A 14,026-nucleotide genomic window follows, 5' to 3' on the forward strand; every position below is an offset into this window, starting at 1 on the left:
TTATTTCAGAGAGAGCACAACTTGGGGGGCGGGGGGAGAGGAAGAGAAAGAAGCAGACTCCCTGCTTAGCGGGGAGCCTGACATGGGGCTCCATCCCAGGACCCTGGGATCGTGACCTGAGCTGAAGGCAGACACTTAACTGACTGAGCCATCCAGGCGCCCAGAAGGAATATCTATATACCAAAGGCCCCCAAATAATCTGCTTCCCTATCCATGGTCAGAGGGTGGAGTCAGGGACAGAATGGCTTGGAGTTGCCCCTGAGCCCACTGTAAGTGAAGAGCCCTAGAATAGCAGATCCCACTTCTCTGAAGATAAATGAAAGGTGGCAAAGAGCTTTCCCACTCAGGGATTCATCTTTCAGCTCCCAGAAGGGAGAAGTAGTAGACTTAGCAATGATCCTCCTACCCTTTCCCTTAGACTGCTTCTCCATCCATGTGAATATTATCTGTGTACTCATTTTCCCAAGTGATGCCTTGATACATTTATGTGGCCCTCCCAGCCAGGAGCTTGTATGTAGCTGTTTTCACCCCAAAGTATTTTCCCTGATTCTTATATTTCTCCAGTGGTCTCTTCCGCTCTGCTAGTCATGTTCTATGCCCCATATTCGGCTCCATTCCCAGAGAACAAGGCTGGGAATGCTTCTTGCTTCTCCCCATCCATTCCCCCACCAGCTGAACTGTCTGTCCTGCTCACTGCAAGAGCATTATGAGACCTGCATAGAATGGCTGGCAGGACAATGCTTAGAAAAGCATAAAGCTGCCCTTTCTGGAAGGCACCCTAGAGGGTGGGTAGAAGTGGCCCATGAAGCAATGGGAATAAATGCACTATTTAGTGCTGAGGCTCATGTCATTTTCCTGCTGAAAATCTTTCAGTGATGCTCCTTTGAGCAGAATCTGAAGAGGGTCAGTCAATGGTCTTTGTCCAGAAGGAGGTTTAGAGCAGCTTGTCTGATGGGGAGCAAAGAGAGCCTGTGTCCTCTCAGTAGCCTTGTGCGTGTTGCCACCGGACCTGAGCCAAAGAGAGAAAGATATGGAAATCTATTTATAATACTATGAATAGGGGTGCCTGGCTGGCTCAGTTGGTAGAGCATGCAACTCTTGATCTCAGGGTCAAGGGTTTGAGCTCCACTCTGGGGGTAGAGATTACATTTAAAAATTTTAATAAATAAATATACAAATAAAAAGACTACCAATGATATCCTCAAACTGAGGTCAAACTGAGGCCTGGCTTTATATTAGGTGATGCCATAGTGATGCACAAAAAAAAAAAAAGAGACATAGGAGAAGATAGGTTTATGGTGTGGCCGAGTGGAAACAGATAAGTTGGAGACCTCTGCTCCTGAGACCAGCCCCACTGTGGTGCAGCCCCATTGGAGGATGTCGCCGGCTCCCTAGGGTTAGAACATCTTGGTTCTGTAGTCAGAAAGTCTGGATTTGAATCCAGTGCCAACAACCTTGCAAGCAGTCTACCTAACTTCATCTGCAAAGACTCCTTCACCAGATGTTCATGAGGTTAAATGAAGTAACATAGCTTTGTCCTTTTTATTCAAGAACACAAAAATTTATTCAATCTTACAAGAATTTATTATTCTTGTAAAGATACATTTCATTCTGCAGTATGTCCACATTTGTTCCTACCCTCACGTCTCCCCAGCTTCAGATCAAAGCCTTATCTCTTCGGTGTCTGTTTCCTCCCCTCAGCAGCCAGCACAAAGCACCAAGAGTGTGTTGCGTGGAGTTGTGCGCTGATTTCTAGTTGTGTCACATTTCTAAGTCTTACCACTTTCCCTGAAATCTGAATCCTTAAGGGTGGATCCTATCACAGGATTGGCACACACATACCAGACCTTAGGGAGAAGTCCACACCTGATTAGAAAAGTGTTCCAGTTGTGCTTCTTCCTTCCAGGGACTTCCCAGATGACCCAAGTGTGCAGTGGGACACTGAGCGTGTGGCTAGTATCCTCCTCCAGCACATTGAAATGAACAGCATCAACCTGGTAAGGCGACACCCTCTCTAAATGCAAAGCTGGGGATCCTGGTCACACCTTTACATGGCTGCCCTCCCCTAGAGCTCTCTTTTAAACCTATAAAGGGGGGTGCTTGGCCAGCTCAGTTGGTTAAGTGTCTACCTTCAGCTCAGGTCATGATCCCAGGGTCATAGGATTGAGCCATGCCTTGGGCTCTCTGCTCAGTGGAGAGTCTGCTTCTCTCTCTCCCTCTGTTCTCTCTCTTGCTCACTCTCAAATAAATAAAATCTTTAAATAAATAAATAAACAAACAAATCTCCAGAGGAACAAACACACCTTTTGTGAGACTGTGTAACCAAACTGTCAGGCTCAGGTGGAGGCAGAGGTTTTTTACAAATTTTGTCATCCTCCTTAACCATCTCTACCCCCAACCTCTGTCCTCCCACCTAAAAACTTAGGGCCCCAGGAGCCCATGGTATGACTCCTCTTTGTACAAAACTTCACCTTTTCCCAAGCATTTTCACGTTTAGGGGACCATTTTAACTTGAAGAGGCAAATGTTAACTATAATTCTCATTTGACATTGAGGAAACTTGGGGTTCCAGAGGCTGAGAAGCTTGCCCAAGGTCAGCAAGTAGTGAAGCTGGGATTTTAAGCCTCAATTTCTCACTCCAGAAAACACAAGGGTAAATTCACATGTCCTACAGGGCGCCTGGGTGGCTCAGTCGGTTGAGCATCCAGCTCTTGGTTTCCACTCAGGGGTCAGGGATTGAGCCTCAGGTCAGGCTCTGCACTGAGCATGGAGTCTGCTTGAGATTCTCTCTCTTTCTCCCTCTGTCCTTCCCCCCAACTCGTGCACCCCATGCTCTTTCTCTTTCTCAAATAAATGGATAAATCTTTTTATAAAATTCACATGCACTTTTGCATGTGAGAACATTTTGGTCACAGAGCAATAGTGGAGAATCATATTTACTTGCAGAGCTGTACAAAGGTAGGAGCCCACATCTCACCTCTGGACTGAGCCTTGCCAGTGGTCGATGTGAAGGCCGCTGAGAGGCTTACTGTCCACCTCTAAAATGACAATAATAATCCTTTATGGGTTAATGCCTAAAGTTCTACCACTTAAAGCCCTAATCTTTTGGTGTAAGTTTTGATGAGTCCTGGTAACACAAAAACATGTTAGGCTTTTTTTTTTTTTTTTTTTTTAATTTTTATTTATTTATGATAGTCACAGAGAGAGAGAGGCAGAGACATAAGCAGAGGGAGAAGCAGGCTCCATGCACCGGGAGCCCGACGTGGGATTCGAATCCGGGTCTCCAGGATCACGCCCTGGGCCAAAGGCAGGCGCTAAACCGCTGCGCCACCCAGGGATCCCTACGTGTTAGGCTTTTACCGGTGCCAAATTCACTGAGTGAACTGATTTATTAAATCTTCCTTTTTTTTTTTAAGATTTTTTTTTTTTTTTTTAATTCATGAGAATACACAGAGGAGAGAGAGAGAGAGGCAGAGAAACAGGCAGAGGGAGAAGCAGGCTCCACACAGGGAGCCCGACGTGGGACTCCATCCGGGGTCTCCAGTATCACGCCCTGGGCTGAAGGTGGCGCTAAACTGCTGAGCCACCCGGGCTGCCCAAATCTTCCTTTTTCTTTTTTTTTTTTTTTTTTTTTTAAGATTTTATTTATTTATTCATGAGAGAGAAAGAGACAGAGACACAGGCAGAGGGAGAGGCAGGCTCCATGCAAGGAGCCCGATGTGGGACTCGATCCTAGGTCTCCAGGATTACATCCTGGGCGGAAGGCAGGCACTAAACCGCTGAGCCACCCAGGGATCCCCCCCCACCTTTTTTTTAAAGTAGTCTCTACACCCAATGTGAGGCTTCATCTTACAATCCGGAGATCAAGATTCCCATGCTGTACCCACTGAGCCAGCCAGCCACCCCTATTAGACCTTTCTTAAGAGCAGATTTTCCTTTCATAGTGGTCAAACTGTTCTTGGTTTTGCTTTTTTTTTTCCTTTTTGGCTTATTTCATGTAGCTTTTGTTTCTTTTCTTCTTTCTTTTTTTATTCTTTGGTATTAACATATTTTTATTTATTTATGTTCCTTGAACACCATCTTGTTTTCTCATGACAGAAACACAACTGAAACTTAGTCCCCACAGGCCAAAAGGGGCACCTAAGTGGCTCACTGGGATTCACATAAAGGCACAGATGAAGATGGCCCCCCGGTCATGGTGGGACTATTCTCCATCTTGCTCTGTGCTCTGGCTTCATTCTTTCTCCTGGCTGGAAAAATGGCCACCAACAGCTTGCAGCCTCACGCCTCCCAGCTTTACTTTCCAAGAGGATCTGAGTCTGAAAGCCAGAGGGAAGGGTCCATGGGCTTAGGAGTCAAAGGCCCAGCCCTGCTGACTGGTCTGACCTCATTCTCTTGCCCAGCCCAGCCCAGCCCATGCAGGCCAAACTCATCAGGACTCCACAGCCCAGATGGGGAGATAAAGCTGGTGTTGGAGGCCAGCTGAAATACCACAATGAGGTCCTTGAAGTGTGCTGTCAAGCCCCTTGATACCCTGTTTTACTAAAGGAGTGGCTTCCCCAGGACTGGTCCTCAAATACTCTCTCTCTTCCCCTATTTCAGTGCATACAGCAGCTGGTTTTCCCAGGAACTTGTGAGATAAACTCCTGTCTTTATGAACTCGGCCCTCTTTGATCTGGCCCTTACATACTGCACACTGGTGAACAGAATTGGTCCTTGTTAAGGGGCAAGGCTTCTTTCTTTTCTTTTCTTTTCTTTTTTTTTTTTTTTTTAAGATTTTATTTATTTATTTGAGAGTACACAAGTGAGCCTGAGCTGGGGGGAAGGGCAGAGGGAGAGGGAGAAGCAGACTCCCCGTTGAGCAGGGAACCCCACACGGGGCTTGATCTCAGGATCTTGAGATCATAACCTAAGCAGAAGACAGATGCTTAACCAACTGAGCCACCCAGGCACCCCAAGGGGCCAGGTTTCTATCCTAGACCATGTTGCAGCTAGCCACAGCTCTGAGCAACAGTATTTGGTGTATATCCTGCAAGTTGCTGTTTATTCTTTGAAGTACAGACCATGTCTTACAAACTAGACTAGAAGGTCCATGAAGGCAAGGACTGCCATGACATCTTTTATATCCCCAAGAACGAGAACAGGCCCCAGACCAGTTTCATTCCCAAACTGCCCAAACTGTTAACTGCCACCTGGCTGCCTAGAGCTCTTTCCTGTTGTCTGAGGTGCTCATATTCATTCCAGCGAGTGAGAGGCCTTTATTGTCAGGACAATCCAATTGATTTAATTTCTGTAAATAAGGAAATCATTTTATTTATTTTTAGAAGATTTTATTTATTTGAGAGAGAGCATGAATCAGGAGAGGGGGAGAAGGAGAGGGAGAAGCTGATCTCCTACTGAGCCAGGAGCTGGACATGGGACTTGATCCCACGACCATGGGATCATGACCCCAGCCAAAAGCAGACACTCAACTGACTGAGCCACCCAGGTGCCCCAAGGAAATCATTGTAAAGCAGCTCTTTAACACACCTTGCTGTTAATAAGGAAACTCTCAAGCTATCACAATACAGTAAGGAATAATTTTCCTGGCCTGCACTTAGTGCAATGGTAGGAATATAAAGCCATGCTAACATCATTGCCAGTGTGGACATAAATGGCCATAATTACGCTAAGTATGGGTTCCCCCCAGCCTCCACAATACAGTGAAATGTACTTTCTCACAGTCCCACAGGCCCTGCCAGGCCAGGGACGAGGGTTTAATAGTGGACAGATGAGAAGTCACTTGATGGCAGAATCAGAGGGCCCAAGTGCCCCCTCCAAACTGGAAGTATTGGCTGCACAATTAAAGATTTTACTTATTTATTTTTGTGAGAGAAAGAGAAAGAATGAGCAAGAGCGGTGGGGAGGGGCAGAATGACAAGCAGACTCCCGACTGAGCAGGGAGCCAAAAGAGGGACTCAGTCCCAGGACCCCAGCATCATGACCTGAGTCAAAGGCAGACACTTAACTGAGCCACCCAAGTGCCCCTTGCCTCCACAATTAGAGAAGACAAAGCACCAACAGGGAAGCAGAAGTGAGGACCACAGAGCTAAGGCATGGGAAGATAGATTCTCACCTGGGCCATGCTGGGATAATACCAAAACCTCTCCTTTATCCAAGCCAAAAGCTGGTTCTGCAGTCGTTAGCGCACTGTGATGGAAGGAAACGGTGCTAGCTGGTCCCAGCCTGCCATTTACTTGCTGAGCTCTCTGTCCTGCTCACTGCAGGAGCACTGGGAGAACGATGTGGAACAGCTGCCAGGACAGGGCTTTGAAAAGTATAATGCTGCCCCCTGCAGAAAGCAGCCAACCCCTACCCCGACCTTTCATTCAACAAATATTTATTGAGCACCTGCTATGTGATAAGTTACTGCTTACTGTGAACTAGCCATATAGCCGTGAACCAAACACAGGTAGTCCCTGCTCCATTAGGGCGCTGTGACATTTGGGCTCCCGTCACTGTGTGCTGTGGAGGACTGTCCTGTACATTGTACAATACATAGCAAGCAGCATCCCTGGCCTCTCCCCACTGACAGCCCACCTCTCTACCCAGTGGCAACACCACCCCTCAGTCATCACAGCAAATATATCTACAGACACAATATATATATATATTTATATCTACAGACATTGCCAGATGGCCGTGGGGCAAAATTGCTCCCCATTGAGAACCACCATCTTAGAGAAACCAGAGCAACCAGAGTAGCCCCACCATTAATCCTGTTCATTGGGGTCTGGGTAAAATTAAATTTTTTTTCTAAAGATTTTATTTATTTATTTGAGAGAGAGAGAGAAACAGAACAAGGAGTGGGGAGGGGCCGAGGAAGAGGGAGAAGCAGAGTCCCTACTGAGCAGGAAGCAATGGAGCCAGTCTCCACTGGCCCCAAACCACTCCTAAGCTAGGGAATGCTCTCCAGCACCCCCAGGGTGATCACTGGCCACATTGTCATGCTCTACTGATGGCAGTGCACTTGGAGTTGAGATGCTCCAGCCTTTCCTGTCGTATCTACACATTCGTAAGCACTTCCACATGGTGCTCTTTTGTCTTCACCTCAACCCCGTGAGGAAAGTAGAGCAGGTGTTAGTTTTCTGATCTCACAAGCGAAATGACCGACACATTAAACCTCGAAATAACTTCAGTAGTCAAGTTCTGTGATTGCCCAATGGCTGGGGTTAAGTAAGGTCCAAGATAAGGGTAAACTCCTGTCAACCCTGTGTTGAATGGAACAGTGGGATCAGAACAAGGTCCTTGAGTTACACAGTTTTATGTTTTGTTTTGTTTTGTTTTTAAAGTAGGCTCCATGCCCAACATGGGACTTGAATTCATGACCCTGAGATTAAGAGTTCATGCTCTATGGACTGAACCAACCAGGTGCCCATGGTTTATATTTTTTAAGAGGCTGTAGTTTTTAGAGTTTTAGATTCACAGCAAAGTTAAGCAGAAAGTACACACAAACCCCTCGCCCCCCACAATTTTTTACAGTTAATGAAGCAACACTGACACATTGTCACCCCAAGTCCATACATGAGGGTCCACTTTTGGTGCTGTACATTCTATGGGCTTTGACAAATGTATAATGACATGTGTTCATGGTTTACTTTTTATAAGTCTTTAACTCTTTTTTCTTTAAATTAATATTCCATTAGGGAGAACTTCTAGCCTGCAACTGTAGAGAGACAGTTTAATGAACTTCCATGTTCCTATCACTCGGCTCCTACAATTATTAACTCATAGTCAATATTAGTTTCATTTAAACACCTGTTCATCTCCCCACCTCCTGTATTATTTTGAAGTAAATCCTTGGCATTGAGTTCTTATTAACATAACTATAATGCTATTTTCATGCCTAGAAATTCACAATTCCTTAATATCGGTGTTTTATATTTCCAATAGTCTCATCTCATAAATGTTTTTATTTTGTGCTTATTTTTACGGCTTGTTTTTTTTTTAAGATTTTATTTATTTATTTGAGAGTCAGAGTGAGCGCACAAGCAGGGGGAGAGGCAGAGGGAGAGGGAGAAGCAGACTCCCTGCTGAGCAGGGAGCCTGATGTGGGGCTTGATCCCAGGACTCTGGGATCATGACCTGAGTTTACGGCTTGTTTGAATCAGGATTGTTGACAGGGCTTTAAATTTTCTTTTAAACTACAGCCTCCTGGGATCCCTGGGTGGCGCAGCGGTTTGGCGCCTGCTTTTGGCCCAGGGCACGATCCTGGAGACCTGGGATCGAATCCCACATCGGGCTCCCGGTGCATGGAGCCTGCTTCTCCCTCTGCCTATGTCTCTGCCTCTCTCTCTCTCTCTCTCTGTGACTCTCATAAATAAATAAAAAATAAATAAAAATAAAAAATAAACTACAGCCTCCTACCCCCTACCTGTGCTCAATAAAGGCTAGTTCCTCTTACTGTAACAGAGAGTTCTCTCTATGTGAAGTCAACGTTTTATGATTTAAAATAGACCAATAGGGAAGCCCTTCTCATCCTATACCAATCCTGGTCTGGTCCCTTTGGTCCATCCTGCATGGCCACCCTCTTTCCTTGGGGACAGTTTGCCTCTTTCTACTACCCCTAACCAACCACTCCTGTTCCTTTTTCTGAGTCCCTGTTTTCTTTTCTATATTTCTTTTATTATTTGAGATAGCACAATTATTATCCAAACTTATTTGGGGTTTTTTTTTATTCCATCTGTGCAGAAATGAAATGTTGGAACCTAGACTAAGCTTATCATTAGTAAGTAGATGATACAGAGGCAGTCCGGGAGTAAATAGACTTCTGTGATTTTAACCCCAGGGTGTGGTGGATAATGTCCCTCAAAGCCTCCGGTCTTTCCTTGTCCATGGCACAAGGAAAAGAAGCCAAATAAATCAAGCAGCATCTACAAGAACAAAATTCACACAGCAGCCAGCCAGAAAAACTAAATGTGCTAATAAATAGCCAAACAGATAAGAAACAAAAATATTCTGAACCCAGGTCCCTATCATGGGTGAATTCCACTCTGCTCCGCTGGCCTGGAACAAGAGTAAACAGTAAAATCCATGCAAACAGTCTCCACATTGGCCAGCGCAATGGTTACACACCACTGATCTGCTCCAAAGTGAGTTCAGATGTATGCAGAATTGGAAACCTTTCAGGGTTCTGCGCGCTCCTTTTCTTGCCAAGGGGGTGGGGATGGCTACCTTGCAACTGAGGCAGAGAAAGCATGAGTGACCACCCTGTGTTTCTCTACAGGTGGTGACTTTCGATGAAGGGGGAGTAAGTGGTCACAGCAATCACATTGCTCTGTATGCAGCCATGAGGTATGACTCTGTGTGAGGCGGAAGAGGGTCTGTTCGTTTGTTCAGGGTGGATGGTTTCTTTTTTCTTTTTTCTTTTTAAGATTATGTTTATTTATTCATGAGAAACACAGAGACAGGCAGAGAACAGGCAGAGGAATAAACAGGCTCCCTGGGGTGAGCCTGATGCCAGACACCTGATGTGGGACCCCAGGATCAGACCTGGGGGCAGATGCTCAACCACTGAACCACCCAGGTGCCCCAGGGCGGATGGTTGAAAAGCACTTCCCCACCCACCATCTGAGCTCCCCTGGACCTGACCACTGAGTTACAGAGAGCCAGTGTTGGCCACATTGCTCACTACATCTCACCACCCTCTGTGTGAGAAATTCTTTGTAAGTTGTCTTATTATTATTGTCTTGTCTCCTCAACACCTGAGGGTTTTTTCCCCATGGAGTAACATTTTATTTCTTTTTGGTTTGGCCAGAGAGCTTTAGGGCCAAATTCACAACCCCTTGTAGCACATGTGGGAAATCTGAATGACTGACTTTTGTAAATCAGTGTGCCTCTTGGCTTCATCTTCTTTTTCCTCCTATTATTCTAATTTATTTTGTTATTTTCCATTGTCCATTTTTTTAAATTTATTTATTTATGATAGTCACACAGAGAGAGAGAGAGAGGCAGAGACACAGGCAGAGGGGGAGCAGGCTCCATGCACCAGGAGCCCAACGTGGGATTCGATCCTGGGTCTCCAGGATCACACCCTGGGCCAAAGGCAGGTGCCAAACCGCTGCGCCACCCAGGGATCCCCCATTGTCCATTTTGTACACTGTATCAAGTCTTTCTTTAGAGAAGGAAGATACACATATGTAATAGGAAAAGTTTTGTTCTTCATAGCCACCCTATTTTACCGATAGACATCTGTATTTTACTAGTAAAAGGAATGCATTTCAAAGATATTGAGGGGCTTACTATATACAAATATATACCGTGTTTCCTGCCCTCTAGAGAAGTACTTCTCCTGGGTATTATGAGTGGCGGAGCAGTGGGCCTGGCCTAGCCACTGGGGAAGGGAAAGGAGAATTTGAAGTGAAGTACTTACTTTATAACCTTCTAAACATGCCCAACATTCTCAGACCAGAGCAGTGAAATATGTAAAGTTGGAAATGATCTCACCTATCATTAAGTCCAGCCACCTGATTTAACTGAGGAAGTGAAGTGGTTTTCCAAGTACTGCCAGGCTGAATAATGGCAGAAGTAGAACTGGAATCCATTTCATATGTGTATATTGTCTGTGTGTTGGTGGTGGGGTGGGGCCACTTATCTCATCTTTCTCCATCCCTTCGCTTTTAAACAGAAACAGGCAAGCAATTTTGAGTTCATTGTTGTTGGACTGGCCTCACCTTCCTTTAAGGCAGGGAGTGCAGAATGGCCTTCACTATCAGAAGGTGGGAGCAGGGGAGGTTGAAAAGGAGAAAGAACTATTAGGGGAGAAATATCAGTTAATATTTTTAATTAGTCTCCTGTCACACTAATATTACAATTTCAAAAAAGAAAACCTTTGAAGAGTTCATCACAGTTACCTTCATCTCTAATAGGTAAAGCTTGGGCCAGGGTACTTCATAACCATTGGTCAGCCTCCAGATTGGCTGACCTTGGGGAAGATGCTCACCCTGGTCTCTTCAGCTATAGCCAGAGGTATGGAATCCCAGAAACCTATAGAGGGATCATAGAATGTGGCAGGCCTTACTATTGTTGGGGAGGAAGAAATTTTCCTCTGTCCAAGATTCCTCTAGCTAGACTAAGAATTACATTTCCATGATTAACAGGAGAAAATCAAATTTAATTTTGTCCTATGGGGAATCCACACAAACAGGAAACTCCAAAGACTCTCAGGCAACAGGAGGCCTGTAGGTCATCCTGAGCTCCGGAGCAGGGTAGGAGTCTGAGGGTACAAAGGAGAGGAAGACCATTCGCAGGAAGTTGAGATGCTTGGAAAACAGAGGTGGCCCTGTTTTGCAGATAAGTTTTTTAGGTAAAAAGATATCTGTGACTAGTTCTCTTCCTGGTACAGACCCTCTTTCTAATGTAAATTTAGGTGGTGGTTGGGGGGGTGGGGGATGTTAAGCAATTCTGAATTTGCTGGGAGTTCTTTTTTGTTTTGTTTTGTTTTGTTTTGTTTTAATTTGCTGGGTTTTGATGGCTGTTAACTCAAGGTAATCTATCTGCCATTGTGACCCATGCTGGGGAGGCCTGCCCTTGACCCCTATACTCCAAAGGCTCTTTCTGTTAACTGCAAAAGAATTCTTGCTCCCTCTCAATTCTGTCCTTTCCTCTTCCAGGACCCTGCACTCAGAAGGGAGGTTACCTAAAGGTAAGTTGTCCCTTTTGTAAAAGTCTGCTAGTTACTATCCCTCTAAGAAACATATTGGGTGAAATTTGTAAATATATAGAGAACTGCCCTAGGATGAGCAAAGGTGGTGCTCGGGAGGCTGGGCCATACTCTTCCTTACCCAGCACACTGTGTCTGTCAGTGTGGGTCCTCAGGCCTTAAATCCAGGTTGTATCCATTGGGAAGTGCCCTGCCAGCCAGGCAGGGCACTGGTGTGAGGGGAGGCCAGATGTGTTAGAAAAACAGAACCAATAGGAGATACATATATAAAAGATACTTATTACAAGGACTTGGCTCATGCAAGTACAGAGACTGAGAAGTCCCACAGTCTGCGGTCTGTAAGCTGCGAACCCAGGAAAGCTGGTGGCATAAGTCAGCCTGGGTCCAAAGGCCTGAGAAGCAGGAGAGCCAGTGGTGTAAGTCCAAGGGCAGGAGATGACCAGTATCTCAGCTCAACAGGCACAAAAGAACAAATTCTCTTTTCTTCCACCTATTCTCCTATTCAGGCCCTCAGTGAATTGGATCATGCCCACCTACACTGGGGAAGGCAATCTGTTTTCTTGAGTCCACTGATTTAAATGCTAGTCTCACCAAAAACACCCTTGTAAGCATACCCAGAAATAATGTTCAGCCAAATATCTGGGTACCCTGTGACCCAGTCAAGTTGACACATGAAATTAACCATGACACCAGGCCCTACCCACTCATCTGTCTAGCTCTCTCCCCAGGTAGGTCTTTTTCACCTCCAGTGTTCCTTTAGCCTGTCCATCTAAACTCACATCCCAGCCCCCAGTTACTTAGCTAGGCTGTAAATGGCTGATGGGTGCTTAATGAGTTAATCTGCTTGAGTTAGAAGGTGTTTGACCCTACGTGGCCATTTACTATGTGACACTGATGCTTAACCTCTCTGAGCCAGTTTCTGGTCTGTCAATGGGATTAATATACATCCCTCAGGAGTGATATGAAGATGAAGCAAATGAAAACACAGTGGAGTGTGCTCTTTCTCAGTAGGCTGAGCTTACCAGGTTGTGAAGTCTTTGAAACATGACTGTAGTTCATTTGATTTTTATTTCAACCCTCTGAGACAGGCTGCTACACTGTCAACACCATTTTACAGATGAGAAAACTGAGTGTCAAAGAGCTGACTGGGACTTTCCCAAGTCCGTGAGGTCTAGATCTCTTACCTCCCAATCCAGAAATTCTGGTCTTCATCACCTTTCCCTTGGCTTTGAGTTAGCCCATTTCCAACCTCTAGAAACAACCTTATCTTACGGGGGCATGTTGTGAGTAGAGGGCAGCCTGCCAGGTGTTCTGTGGCCCTTCACTCTTCCTATCTGTGAGAATGATGGGCAAAGAGTAGTGTTGGTGCTACAGAGTCATCTGGCCACAGTCCTGCCCTGAGCCCCAAGGCAGCAGTAGGGTGCTCCAGGAAAATATGCCTGGAAGCAATAAGACCCTTCACTTCTCTCCTCTCACCTCCCCCCTCCCCCCCAACCAGGGTGCTCCGTGCTCACGCTTCAGTCAGTGAATGTGTTACGCAAGTATATCTCCCTTCTGGACCTGCCCTTTACTCTGCTTCGTAGGCAGGATGTCCTCTTTGTGCTCACCAGCAAAGAAGTGGCACAGGCCAAGGTAAGGATTGTGAATTCCTGGACACCTTTCCTCTAGATCTGTGTCCCAGACCCTGGTGGCCCCTCACAACCCCTAATGGAAGACCTTCCATAGCAGTTCAGCATTTGAGTGTTAGGACTATCCAGCTAGACCTTGGCGGTCATAGATTATCAAGGACTTTCACCGTTTTTTTTCTGATCATAAAAATAACACATGCTTTTTTTAAAGGTTTTATTTATTTATTCATGAGAGACACACAGAGAGAGAGACAGAGACATAGGCAGAGGGAGAAGTAGGCTCCTTGCAGGGAGCCCAGTGTGGGACTCCATCCCAGAACCTGGGATCACGCCCTGAGCCTAAGGCAGACACTCAACCGCTGAGTCACTCAGGTGTCCCATATACATGCTTTTTTTTTTTAAGTAAAAAAATATGCTCATTGTAGAACATCTCAAAGGATTTTATATAAAAGCATCAAGAAGAAAATAAAGATAATTAATAAAAATTACCCAGAATGCCATCACTCAGAGATAATCCATGTGAACACATACCTTCTCTATAAAGAATATTATGTATTTTAATGGGCTCACACAGTGCCTACTATTTAAAACCTGTTCTAACAACATTATGACCATTTTCTTCTATGTCATTATGCATTAGGATTGTAATGGGTGCCTGCATTCTACTGTATGAATGTGCCACACAGCTTGAGTCTAAG

The 14,026-nt window shown here is 45.4% G+C and overlaps 1 protein-coding gene across 4 annotated transcripts in view; it reads left to right on the forward strand.

Moving 5' to 3' along the window:
• Positions 1–14,026, forward strand: part of PIGL (phosphatidylinositol glycan anchor biosynthesis class L) — an 85,637-nt gene that overhangs the window by 64,060 nt on the left and 7,551 nt on the right. For 3 of the 4 annotated variants that reach the window (XM_077892522.1, XM_077892524.1, XM_077892523.1), the window contains 4 exons: positions 1,907–1,997; positions 9,265–9,332; positions 11,651–11,682; positions 13,199–13,332. In XM_077892522.1, coding sequence (XP_077748648.1) covers positions 1,907–1,997; positions 9,265–9,332; positions 11,651–11,682; positions 13,199–13,332 — 325 coding nt within the window. The remainder of the gene's footprint in view (positions 1–1,906; positions 1,998–9,264; positions 9,333–11,650; positions 11,683–13,198; positions 13,333–14,026) is intronic. The other variant, XM_077892525.1, reaches the window with a different exon arrangement.

Source organism: Canis aureus, chromosome 3 (genome assembly GCF_053574225.1).
Source record: "Canis aureus isolate CA01 chromosome 3, VMU_Caureus_v.1.0, whole genome shotgun sequence".
Taxonomy (NCBI): domain Eukaryota; kingdom Metazoa; phylum Chordata; class Mammalia; order Carnivora; family Canidae; genus Canis; species Canis aureus.